This window comes from Papaver somniferum, chromosome 11, assembly GCF_003573695.1.
Source record: "Papaver somniferum cultivar HN1 chromosome 11, ASM357369v1, whole genome shotgun sequence".
Classification (NCBI taxonomy): Eukaryota; Viridiplantae; Streptophyta; class Magnoliopsida; order Ranunculales; family Papaveraceae; genus Papaver; species Papaver somniferum.
Window position 1 is genome coordinate 127,848,147 of NC_039368.1, and position 13,662 is coordinate 127,861,808.

The 13,662-nt window shown below is 36.8% G+C and overlaps 1 protein-coding gene across 1 annotated transcript; it reads left to right on the forward strand.

Moving 5' to 3' along the window:
* Positions 1 to 11,181: 11,181 nt before the first annotated feature.
* Positions 11,182 to 13,291, forward strand: LOC113322396 (bifunctional protein STORR-like). The gene is made up of 3 exons (XM_026570475.1): positions 11,182 to 11,946; positions 12,044 to 12,381; positions 12,466 to 13,291. Exons 1-3 carry the CDS (start codon positions 11,241 to 11,243, stop codon positions 13,090 to 13,092), a joined length of 1,671 nt encoding a protein of 556 aa, XP_026426260.1. The 5' UTR covers positions 11,182 to 11,240; the 3' UTR covers positions 13,093 to 13,291.
* The last annotated feature ends 371 nt before the right edge of the window (positions 13,292 to 13,662 follow it).

Sequence of the window (13,662 nt, forward strand, 5' to 3'; positions counted from 1 at the left end):
AAGAAAATAAGACAAAGGATAAGGAGAGACAGAAAGGCCTACATGTTAAACTGCAAGTGCACAGTTGTCATTGTAGTGTGTATGTGCAAGAACAGGTCATCTCCACAGGGACTAGGGTGTATAGTTGAAGCTTTATGTTTTCCTAAGCTAGTTCTCTAAGTGCAAGGCAGTGAAGTAAATGTGACAGTGAAGTAGAATAAAGACAATGAAGCAAAGGTAACAGTGGCAGTTAACAGGAAACAAAGCCAAATAAACCAAGGCTGTTAGCCAAGGGCAGGGAGGAGTTTGCAGCTGTGGCTAAGCTAAGGCTTAGAATCCACCCTTGTGACCTATCCAGACAATGTAATTCTAGGTTGAATTCCTAATGGAACTAAGTGACAGCTAAGGTCAACTTATGATCCTAAGCATACAAATGGAATGGAAAGAGAATTAGCTTGCTATGAGCACTAATTTCTCCCATTGCACAATCAAAACAATGCATCCTAAGCATACAAATGGAATGGAAAGAGAATTAGCTTGCTATGAGCACTAATTTCTCCCATTGCTCAATCAAAACAATGCACTAAGGCTCTAACCTATCATTCCACTATCATACAGTGCACTGAGGTTTCATCTAAACCTTATCTGCAACAATTTAGCTCATGCTCAACATATAAACAACATTAACATTCATCATACAAGATAATTCAAACACACTAGACATGGTGAACAAATACAATTGAAATTACTGAATTTGAAATTAAACAAGAGGTAACAGTAGAGAGCACTGGCTAGTCCAGGCCTCTAAGGTGGTGCTCTGGCTAATCCAGGCATAAAACCTCACACACAAACCCACAGTTCCCTTTTATACCCAATACCCAATTTAGGGTTTATAGAAAAATACCCAAATTCAAACAGTGAAATTAGGTATATGATTTACCTAATATTTGACAGTACAAATTGAACCCATAACTAATTCATTGCTTCTCCTAACAGAAATTAGGGTTTTCTATAAAAATCCCAAAAATTGAGAAATTAGGGTTTCGTAAAATCTTACTTTGATGGCGCAATTTCTTCAATCAATCGCTGACCCATCCTTCCTCTGACTTCACTGCTCCTTCCCATGCCTTTTCTAGCTTCGATTGATAACATGCAATCATTCTCATCAATTCCACACGTCACTGAAATCGTGTGATGTTGATGAAGTTGATTGAAAGTTACCATGTGTGGTAGGTGGTGGTGATGATAAAGAAGGTGGTGTGGTTGTGGCAGAGTTGGTGGTGGCGGACATGGTGGAGATGGTGGAAGTAAGGCGGTTGCAGGTGAAGGAGAAGGTGGTACGGTGGAGTTGGTGGGAATGAAAGAGAAGAAGGAAAGAAAATGTTAGGGTTTCTCTTGTTTTTGGCTTATATATCCTAGGGTTATTTCGGTGTGAGGCGGGTTCATCGAACTTTGATGTCTAGCGAGGAGATGCGTTGGATGTGAAGATGGTAGGTGGATCCAACGGTGGTATGGGGGCATGTATTGAGAGACCGTTAGATGCATAATACATCTAAACCAATGTCTCAGATTAGAACTAGGTGTTGTGGTGTGAAGTAGGACCTTCCAGCTTGATGTACCGGCGTTGAAGCGACCACTGGATGCATCTGTGGGTTGATCTGACGGCTAAGAGGGGAAACAGGCTTGGGTTGGAGATTGGGCTTGGGATAATTCTGAGCCCATGTCTTCTTTAAGAACAAATTCTTCCTTCTTGAGCCCATTTCTAGCCTTTTGGTCTTGTGCGCAACATTCTTCGCGGCATCCTTGTGTGATTCCTTTTGGCTTCCACCACTTTTCTGCTCTATTCCTCTCCGCAAGTCATCCAGACTTTATTTATTACCTAAAAATGCAAAATTAAGTAAGAAAAATATTTATTCTTGAAAACAATGAAAATACAGAATATGGGATAAAATGTAGAATTAATGCACAAAAGATGAGTTAAATGCCAACAAAAAGGGATAAATATATACATTATTTGGCACTCATCACACGTATAGCCCACGCGTTCACTTTCCCTTTACCCTAATCTTCTCCGTCTTCTTCTTTTCTTTTCTACCTCCTCTTTGTTTCTTTGTTTCCACCGCCCACAAACACAACACAGCTTCTTAACAAAAACATCACAGTGAAGAGCAGTAAAAGAAAAGAAAAAACCAAGATACTTGATGAACCCGGGTTAAAAAAGAGGTATGTTTTTTTTTCTTAATCCCTTTTGTTTTATCCATATTGTTTGTATAATTTATTTAGGGTTTTATTTGTTAAAATTAGTTTATCTAAAATTTGGTTTTAACGAACAAATAAGAATATGAAATTGGTTAAATTTTATTGGGTATGTGTGTTTTATGATTATGTATGTGAAAAAAACCATATTTGATGATTATGTAAATTTGGTTGAATTTTTTTTTAAAATAGTTAGAGCTTAAAAAAATTTGAGATTAATATTTGTGGGTATGTGTGTTTTATGTTTTTATAGAGATTAATATGTATGTGAAAAAATTGGGTATGTGTGTTTTATGTTTTTATAGAGATAAAACACACAGTGGTTAGAGCTTAAAAATTGGGTATGTGTGTTTTATGTTTTTATAGAGATAAAACACACAGTGGTTAGAGATAAAACACACAGTGAATTTTTTTTTTAAAATAGTTAGAGCTTAAAAATTGGGTATTTATTAGAGCTTCCACAGTGGTTGTAAAAATTTATTTGTGGGTATTGTAAAAATTTGATTTGTGGGTATTGTAAATTTTTATTTGATTTATAATCTATTCACTAAAATTTATTAGAGCTTCCACAGTGGTATTGTAAAAATTTGATTTATTATTTTTGGGTATTGTAAAAATCCGTGGTTATGTAGATTATGTGGGAAATAGTTCTCACCCTTCAACTGTTTCAATCAACCTATTTCAATTGAGAGCTTCCTTTTATTGTTTTTCTTCATGTTGTCTGTTGGTAATTAATTTTAGTGAATATGGTTATCAATAATTGTAGTTATGTAAATTATTGGATTAATTTTAAATTATTGTAGTTATGTAAATTATTGGATTAATTATTGGTTTTCTGCATGTTGTATGTGAATATGGTTACCAATAATTGAATTTGTATTGTTTTTTATTGAATTTTGAGGTGATTAATTTTAGTTATGTAAATTGTAGTTATGTAAATTTTGGGAGTTACATATGTAGAAGAGCTAATTGCGTGAGTATGGAATTGATTTTTTAGTGATTTTTATGGAATCTTGAAGTGATTAAATTGGGTTGTGGAATCTTGTAATGATTTTGGAAATGCATCGGTGACGATTTAATTTGTGTTTTTGGAATTATAGAATTTGGAATTGATATGGTTTGTGTTAAGGATTTATAGTATTTGGAATATAAATGGTGATGGACTAATAAAAATATTCGTTAATGAGGGTTGGTCTTTTAATAATGTAACTGCATCTATATTGTGTGTGCACAGATGTTGAACAAATTCACAGCGCGTTTCAATGGTCGCGTGAAGACGAACAAGAAACAAAAATCTGTAGCCGAAGAGGATTATGACTTAATCGCTACTGGTACAATTAAGGAGGTTGATATTCCCCGGTTAGGGAGGTTTCCTATACTGCAAGATGATAAACCGCACGCTACTATGGATATCACATTTACAGGGGAGCACAAATTGAAGTATCAACATCGTGGATCTTTGGCATCGGTAATTCATCACTATCAAACTATTTCACAACACTGTCCTAGAGCTAAATATATTATTGAAAAAGCGGGATGGCAAAATTTACTGGACATACAATGTAGCGAAACCAACCATTCAATGGTTGATTATATTGCTGAGCGGTTTTGGGATACAACAAACACTTTTCACTTCCCATTTGGTGAGATGGGATTCACCCCCCTAGATTGGCTCATGTTGACTGGACTGAGTATCGGTGATGGGCCTGATGTTCCTTATGATTCGGGGAAGTACCAATTTGAACATGTTCGTGAGCATATATTTCCGGATATCCAAGATGTCACGCTCTGTCCAAAAGCACCGTTGTGGGTTTCAAATTCAATTACAATTAAATATTTAAGGTCATATTTCATCGAAGACAAGTTGGTTGAGGCTGAAAATGATAGCACCCTGGCTCATAGAGTAGCAATTGCCTTTTTCATGTATGTTTTGGGACATTTTTTCTTTTCTAATGCAAAGACTTATATTGATGCTGGATGGTTAGCTGCTTTTGAAAATCTTGATGTAGTATCCACGTATGACTGGGGTGGTGTTGCGTTTTCGAAATTGTATGCGGCACTCCGTTTATCTGGGAGGAGACAAAAGGCACTATGTGGTCCATTCCAAGTATTAGAGGTATTCTTTCAATCTAGTTATTTTTCCTCTCATTGTTTATTTTTTTGATAATTTATTAAATTGACTAATTATTTTGATGGAGTAGTTTTGGGGGTATGAATACCTGGGCATATGTCGACCAGAAATCCCAGAGGCGAGTACAGAACAAAAATGGCCCGTATCTTCTAAATGGAATGTACCGAAGAATACAAATGATATTTTCCGTTGTAGGGATTTACTAAGTAAGCTTACTGCTGAACAAGTGACATGGCGCCCATGGGAATCATACAGAGAAGTTCTTGCATCTGATATGGGATGCACGGCTACGCGGCTATCAGACTCGAGATATATATATTCTTACATGGGCATTGTGAGTTAATTTGTAAATTTTATTATATAACATACTTTTTTCCTATATAACATACTTACTAAATTCTTATTCCATTTCTAACTGTACAACACAACATGTATCTTGGTGAAAGGTGTTGGCGGCAAAACCATTGTACCTTCGATGTTCCTATAAGACTACACACAGTTATAGGGGATATTGGCAATATTCAAGCCGAACGCCTAAAAAAAGAAGGTTTGGTCGATGCAACAGAGATAGTGCAAGTTGTTAAAGATTATGATATATATTTACAATACTGGACAATGGTAACCAACTCCAAAGATTACGTGACTCATCCTATTTGGGAAGCCCACACATATGGGTATGTCGGTGACTTGTATACGGTCCCAATTGAACAACCTGTTGAACATGTACATATCCCTCCTCCACATCTATTATCCCACGTAAGTGTACTTTCGACTTTTTATTGTACGTTCGATTTTTGTTGGTATATTTGTACTTATATATTTTATTTTTTCTTCACAGTATGAAGCTTACACATTATTTCAAGAAAATGCTGATTTTAATCAACAATTTCGCGAATTTACATTAAAACAAACGAAGGAGAGGATGGACGTTATCATGTCGAAAGAAGCAGAAATACAAAGGCTAAATAATGCGAACGTTGATTTGCAGCAACAACTATCTCTTTTCCGTATGCCGCACACTGTCCAACCTCAGCTTGGATACGGTTCCTTTTCCCAAACCCTGCCATCACAAGTTTGGAGTGGTATGAATCAGGGATCAGCTTCAACAATGTCCTCAGTCAATACCAATCCGAGAACGCACATGCCTTTTGTGGCACCAAGATCGTCCACTTCGGATAATGATAATATGAAGGGTTAATTTGTTATGATTATTTAGATGAACTGTCTTTGGAGTTATCTTTTCTTATCTTATATAGTATAGTCATATCATATATAGTATAGTCTAATCATATATAGTATTGTCATATCAGGTCACTGACAAAAACTTTATCTTTTTTGGAAAACACATTTGCGTGAACCCAAAAAAATATCTATTTTTTTGGTTTTTTTAATGCTCTTGAAAATGGGTTATAAATTAAAGAATGGTTTCACTCAATATATGAATAACAATACATCTCTTCTGCTTCATATAGCAATGGAACAATATGAGAAAACCGCTCATTATCGGTCTTCTGTTTCTTCTTCATCTTCTTCTTCTAATAGTAGTTTTTATTCCTCGGATGATGATGCAATAGCAATTATGCAAAATAACATGGCCGTTAGTTTGGGAGTCCTTGTTACAAATTCAAAATGGCCTCAAACTCGTATCAGAATACCAAGAGATCGTGAGTCAGGGGCTGAACTTCTATGGAACGACTATTTCTCTCCGTACCCAAACCAACCACCCAATGTTTTTCGCAGAAGATTTAGAATGCGTCGACAATTGTTTAACCGGATAGTGGAAGGTGTTACCAATGCAAACAGATATTTTATTCAAAAGCCCGATGCTTGTGGAGTTTTAGGATTAAACCCTCATCAAAAAGTAACAGCAGCAGTACGAATGTTAGCTTACGGATGTGCGGCAGATGCAATAGACGAGTACTTACGCATAGGAGAAAAAACTGTGTTGGAAGCTACTCGTAGGTTCTGTAAGACGATTGTGAATTTGTATGGGAAAGAATATTTGCGTGAACCAACGGCTGGTGATATTGAACTGTTGCTCAAGCAAAACAAAGACCGGGGATTTCCTGGGATGCTGGGTAGTCTAGATTGCATGCATTGGAAATGGGATAAATGTCTGTCGGCAGAATCTGGGGCTTACACCGCGTATAAAGGGAGCGAAAGTATCGTGTTGGAGGCAGTGGTGTCATATGACCTATGGTTTTGGCATGCTTTTTTTGGTATGCCCGGTTCTAACAACGATATTAATGTTATGAACCGTTCATATGTTTTTCGAAGTCTTGTAACAGGAAAAGCACCGCCGGTGAGCTATGAGGTGAACGGACATTCATATGATATGCCGTATTATCTAGGTGATGAAATATACCCAGAGATTCCTACTATTATTACGGCCATTAAACATCCGGTGGGTAGGAAAAAGGAAATATTTTCATCGATGCAAGAGGGTGCAAGAAAAGATGTTGAACGGGGATTTGGTGTACTTCAACAACAATTTGGAATCATCAAAAAACCTGCAAGAATGTGGAATCCAGATGTGCTTGCCTATATCATGAAAACTTGTATTATCTTACATAATATGATAGTCGAGGATGAACGTCTACCCGGTGACTGGCCACATGTTTATGAACAACGTAGCAACGCAGCACCGGTTAATATATTAAGAGGCAATAGTGACGAGTTTTCCCAAATTAGAGCTCAGCAACGCCGATGTGCAATGCGTAACAAAGATGCACATATTCGCTTGCGTGATGACTTGATCGAATATATATGGGCAGAATATGGGAATTAAAAATTGTCGTTTGTCATTTCCTTTCTATTATCTCTTTGTATGTAAACATCCTCAAGTTTTAATTAAGGTCGTATGTTTCAAAAAAGTAGAAATTTAATTCAAATCAACGGAAGTAAATTTAAAATCCAAAAATTACATAATAATAATGCTAATTGTTCAGATACTAAGAAATTTAAAACATAATAATACTAATAATACTACTAATCACTAAATAGGAGAAATAATTAAGGTTTGAACTATTCCGCCTTTGTGTTAAGATTGGTTTCTTTTATTCCGAACTATGTCCGCCCTGCGAAGTCGGAAGTACTCTTGTTGTACAGGTTCCATTTTTTCAAGATCCATCATAATGATGCGAAATTCTTCGTCTTCAGCTTGCTTGGCTATTTTTGCAGCATGTTCAGCTTGTTTTGCTGCAAATTCTGCTGCTCTTTGTTCCATCTTGAATCTTGATTGTGCTTGGTAATGAGTATTGAAATTTTGTTGTTCTTTAATAATTATTCCCATCAATTCCTCTTGGTGACTGGATTTCTCTCTCCCTGTTTTCTTCAATCTTTTTGATGCTTTTTTCCCCATCCTACGAAGATATGTGTTCTCTATGTCTCCCCCATCTGTATCGTTACCGGTCTCTCCTTGAGTTGTTGTTTGCGGTCCTTCATCATCTTCCTCGTTATTCTCATAAGTGTCCAAATCATGCGTCGTATCGAATACAAAAGTCGATCGTCGATTATATTTTATATTTTCTAACACAACTTGGTAGCACTCTTCGTGCTTAAATTTTTTCCCATCGTTGCATTCCTTGAACCTCTTGTTAACTTCTTCAGGCTGTTAATGTTTTTAAAAACACTTAAGTACATGGGCGCTTATTAAATATTAGAAAACAATGGTTGGAAAAATCAAGAATGCTTACCTTCTTTTCAGGACCCCATCCAGTATGATATTCACCTTCAACTTCTGCCTCTTTTGCCGAAAATAACGCCACATCTTTACTTATTCCCTGATATCGTTTTTGCCAAGAACTCCAAGCCCGCTCTGGATTATTAGGTAAATGAAGTTCAATATCATCCTTGATACGAGTCCACAACGTCGCCTCTGATTGATCAGCTCCAACACTAGAATCTTGAGATATAGATAAATGAATTTTACACATTGTTACATCTTCGATTGTCGTAAAATTTGGACCTCGTGCTACTCTTGGTGCCATTGTAAGCGAATCCGTGAAAATTTTCCAACTGATTTGAAAGCAGAAATAATATTTCTTCTTATTGGTGTGGATAGTTTGAAGTATTGGTCGTGGGAAAATGTCACAGGATCTCATGTGTATATATAGGTGTTTCTTCCGAAAATGTCTTCCAAACTTTCCAACGTTCCAAATTATCCAACGTTCCATTTTCTTCAACGTTCCATTTTCTTCAACGGTCGAATTACCAACGGTATAAAAAAATTTCAAAATTAATTTTGTCTAAGTATTTTTTTTTTTTTTTTAAACTCAAGCTTGGGGCGTTAACTATATAAACGCCTGCCGTGGGGCGTTAATTATATCACCGCCTGGCATGGGGCGTTAATTATATCACCGCCTGTCTGGGGCGTTAACTATATAAACGCCTGGCGTGAGGCGTTAACTATATCAACGCATGAATGGGGCGTACACTTTATCAACGCCTGGCGTGGGGCGTACACTTTATCAACGCCTGGCGTGGGCGTTAAGAATATCAACGCCGGGCTGGGGCGTTTGTATAATCTTCGTCTGAATGGGGCGTTCATTTTATTAACGCCTGACGTGGGGCGTAAACTTTATCAACGTCCCAACGGGCGAACATTTTATCAACGCCTGAATCGGGCGTAACTTATATACACGCCTCTTTATGGGGCGGTGACTTTACTTACGTTTCACAACAGGCGTAGATTATATATACGCCCGATGCTAAACGGTGATTATACCTCCGCTCCACTATATATAGTTTTGGTCTTGGTCCCAGACCAAATATGGTCTGTAATTTGGTTTTGGTCCAGATTTTAGTCTTTACTCCGTCCCGTTGCGTCTCGTCCCTGGATCATAATTATAGGTTTACTCGTCCATTGCAGTTGCTCTTAGGGAGGAAAATCAAAGCTAGCCCTGTAAGGAATACTAGTATATGTGGTCGGTGCTGATATCTTGTGAGAACACTTTTGCTTGCTCTTGCTTGGAATTGGATTTGTAGTTACCCTGAATTAAAAAAGTAGAGCAACAAAAATGTGTAATTTCGTTATTTTTCGCGTATTTTGTGTTCACTGACATTATTTCCAATATGTATGCAAGTTTAGAGCTTGATTTGCTTAGATTCAGATTGCACTTACTGGTGCTAGTAAAATTGTAGGTAAACAAACACTGTTTTGATTAGGTAAATTTGTGGTGAAAACTCGTAGAAAAGATCACAGTGTTCTCTAGGGTGTTCCAAAGCCAACACCTATAGATCATACATTTTGATCACACGTTAATTAACAAAATCTCTGATCCGCATCTCCAAATAAAATTTACTGGTTGTATCACGGATTTCACCCATGTGGGTGGATTTACATTAAGGTCCAACAAGGTCACCGCTGAAGAAAAGTAGGAAATTTAAATATATCTTTGCTTTTTCTCCAATCATGTAGGTGAACAACAAACACTATCAGTGTAGTGGTTGCTCATAACCCCACCTGCAGATTTGGCTTACCTTTAATTACATATATCATTGTTTTTCTTCAATCATTTTAGCTACTAATGGATGCTGATCAAAAAAGTTATGGCAAAAAGAGACGGCGTGAGCGAACACGAGCTTCTCGTGCACCACAACATCAAGGTTTATGGAGATTAACTACTTGGGTGAAATACTCCTTATTCGCGTAGGACCTCGAAATCAATTATTTTTGGTTCGTTCTTTTCCAACCATAATGTATCCGACCCATATTCGTTTGTTGCACCTCAAACTTTTGAACATAACGACTCCCATACTCGGAAATCACCGAGTCTATCTTTCTTTTTCTATTTTTTTTTAATAATTGTTCTTGAAGTGTGGATGGTCACTTCGATGGAATCGAAGGGGATAACCCTTTTCTTTTCTTGGAAAATTGGGGTATACCTGGATTAATTAGGGTATATCTAATAAGAAAAAATCCGGATCATTACGAAGTAACCCCTCAACTATTTATTTCAAAATGCCTAATCTACCCTTTCTTAATTAACACTAATTAATCCCGTTTAGGTTAATTAATTTAAATTTTTGAGCTTTTTCTTTCTTTTTTTGAGAATTTTGTTTGTAACGGAAATGAAACAACACTACCCAAACACTTATAAAGATGGGACTGTAAAGCTATTGAGAGATTTCATGTTCAAAATTTGAGAAGAAATGCACACTTCTGAAACAGAAAGTATGAAAAGTCGGCAGGGTCGACATTATTGGAAGATAATGACCACAAATAGCCGATAGGATAGTAAAAAATCATTATGTCAACTATATGATTTTTGACCTACATGAAAGGTGTTACAAATGCACGATTATTAGTCGGCAATATATTAATTTCATAACATGTCGAATTGTAGTCATCAAGGTTGAGAATTGTAAACATGAACGACTAAAAATCTTATTAATCTCAAAACCCGATGATCCAAATTTTCAATTTTTTCTTGATTTTTATTTTTCCGTTTTGATGCTTCGCTTTTGTTTTTGTTTTTCTTTTTTGATTTCATCATGTATAGTTATAATCTTGAAGAAAGATTTGAAAATTGTTTAGATAGGTTTTAGTCGGTATGTTGTTGTTTTTTTTTTTTTTTTTGGACAATTTGATTTTTTAATACCTTTAAAACACCCCTTAGCCCACTAACTTGAATTGATATAACCCACTTAATGTTGGTATACCCAATTTAGCAAGGTTTTCCTTTTCAATTTGTTTTTTGCCCTTTTCAAAAAAGTTCAGAAAAACATTATTGATGTGGACCAGTACCACTCCACTGGATTCCTCGAGAAAATTTTGACAAATAATATATATATATATATATATATATATATATAATATAAGCCATTAAACACTTATCTACAATTACAATAATTGAGTAATTTCAGTTCATTCATGGCGTATTTGATGATCAAGAAGTCTATCTATTTGTTTTTTGATCAACCAACTGCAGTTGGCACTCTTATACTTGCTTTTCTGCTGACACTTTCGCCTGTTATTATTTACTATGAACAGAAGAAGAGGGGTTTGAGGCGAAATCGCACCGCAATTACAACGACTCCATTACCAGAGGCATCAGGTGCATGGCCAGTGATAGGTCATCTTCTTCTTTTCATGAACGAAAACGATCTAAATCATGTAACTCTTGGTCACATGGCTGATAAATATGGACCTATTTTCAGCTTAAGATTCGGTAGACATAGAACTCTAGTTGTTAGTAGTTGGGAGATGGTAAAGGAGTGTTTTACAGGTACCAATGACAAGTTGTTCTCAAATCGTCCTTCCTCCTTGGCGGTTAAACTTATGTTTTATGACACTGAATCTTATGGTTTTGCACCTTATGGGAAATACTGGAGAGAGTTGCGAAAGATATCTACACACAAACTCCTCTCTAATCAGCAATTAGAGAAGTTCAAGCACTTGCGGATTTCTGAAGTCGATAACTCCTTTAAAAAGCTTCATGAGTTATGCAGCAACAACAAACAGGGAGGTGATACTACATATGTGGCTAGTCTTGTGAGAATGGATGATTGGTTCGCGTACTTGACATTTAACGTAATAGGACGGATCGTCAGCGGATTCCAATCAAATGCAGTGGCAGGTGAGCTCATATAGCTAGGTTTTTATATGTTTGGTTTGTACACACACAGCTCATTCATATTCTAAACTGAATTATATGTTATAATTGAACAACATAGGTGCCACAAACAGCCAGGAAAAATACAAGCTTGCAATCGATGAAGTGTCAAATCTTATGGCAACGTTTGCCGTTTCAGATGTGGTTCCACGGCTTGGGTGGATTGATCGATTGACTGGTCTTACAGGAAAGATGAAGAATTGTGGTAAAAAATTAGATGCAGTAGTTGGGGATGCAGTGGAGGATCATCGCCAAAAGAAACTCAAAATTTCTAGAAATAACACAGGAGCACTTACGGAGCACGAAGAAGAAGACTTTATCGATGTTTGCTTGTCGATTATGGAGCAGTCACAGATTCCGGGAAACCACCCCGAAATCTCTGTCAAATCTATTGCCTTGGTAATACGTCTCATAAGCATGTTAGCAGATTTTACCTCTATATATACTTACATATTATTTTTTATCAATCACACATATGTGCAGGACATGTTATCGGGTGGGAGTGACACTACAAAATTGATAATGACATGGACCCTTTCTTTGCTGTTGAACCATCCAGACATATTGGACAAGGCTAAAGAAGAAGTAGATACATACTTCGGGAAGAAAAAGATATCGGATAACACACCTGTGGTTGATGCTGCCGATGTTCCTAACCTCGTCTACATCCAAGCAATCATCAAAGAATCAATGCGGTTATACCCTGCTAGCACATTGATGGAGCGAATGACAAGTGATGATTGTGATGTTGGTGGCTTCCACGTACCAGCTGGGACACGATTATGGGTTAACGTATGGAAGATGCAACGGGACCCAAGGGTGTGGAAAGATCCACTGGTATTTCTACCTGAGAGATTCTTGAGCAATGACAAAGGGATGGTAGATGTGAAGGGTCAGAATTATGAACTGATACCATTTGGAACAGGCAGGCGGATATGTCCTGGTGCATCTTTTGCCTTGGAAGTCTTGCATTTGGTTCTTACTCGTCTTATTCTTGAGTTCGAGATGAAGGCACCAGAGGGGAAAATTGACATGAGGGCAAGACCAGGTTTTTTCCACAACAAGGTGGTGCCACTAGATGTTCAACTCACCCCACGCACACTAGATTAAGATTCCTATATATGCTAATTAATTAGATGAATAAAATCTGTGGTCGAGTAAATCTAATTAATGCTAATGAACAAGATGAATAAAAAATTTTCTTTCTGCTTTTGCTTTGGTTAGGGTTATTTGACCCTCATTTGGTTGTATTCGTTGGCGCACAACTTTTGTGCTTCTTAATATAATTCCTTTTGGTGGATCAAACAAACAAATATCTTAACTTGTGAGTATTCAAGTAGTCTGCATTATAGCTGTCAGGTCTATGTATAATTATGTATCAAGAAATCACTTGATTAATATAGAGAGGTTTTTGTTGCAATTTGCTGTATTTAGCAGTCGTTTCTTTAGACTGTTAATTGGCTTTTCTTTTAACTCTTCCGGTCTGCCACTTCCTCGTGGTAATCCTTCTTTTAATCAATTTATTTTACCTTTTCAACGAATATAAATAAATAAATATACTACAGACTATAGAAGTCGTTTTCTCTTTGAGAGGTCGTTCTTGGACGGAATGATAGGTATCCCAAATTCGGAGTTTCCGACAGTTTCTCCGACTCCCATAAGTGCTGGTAAATAAGACAA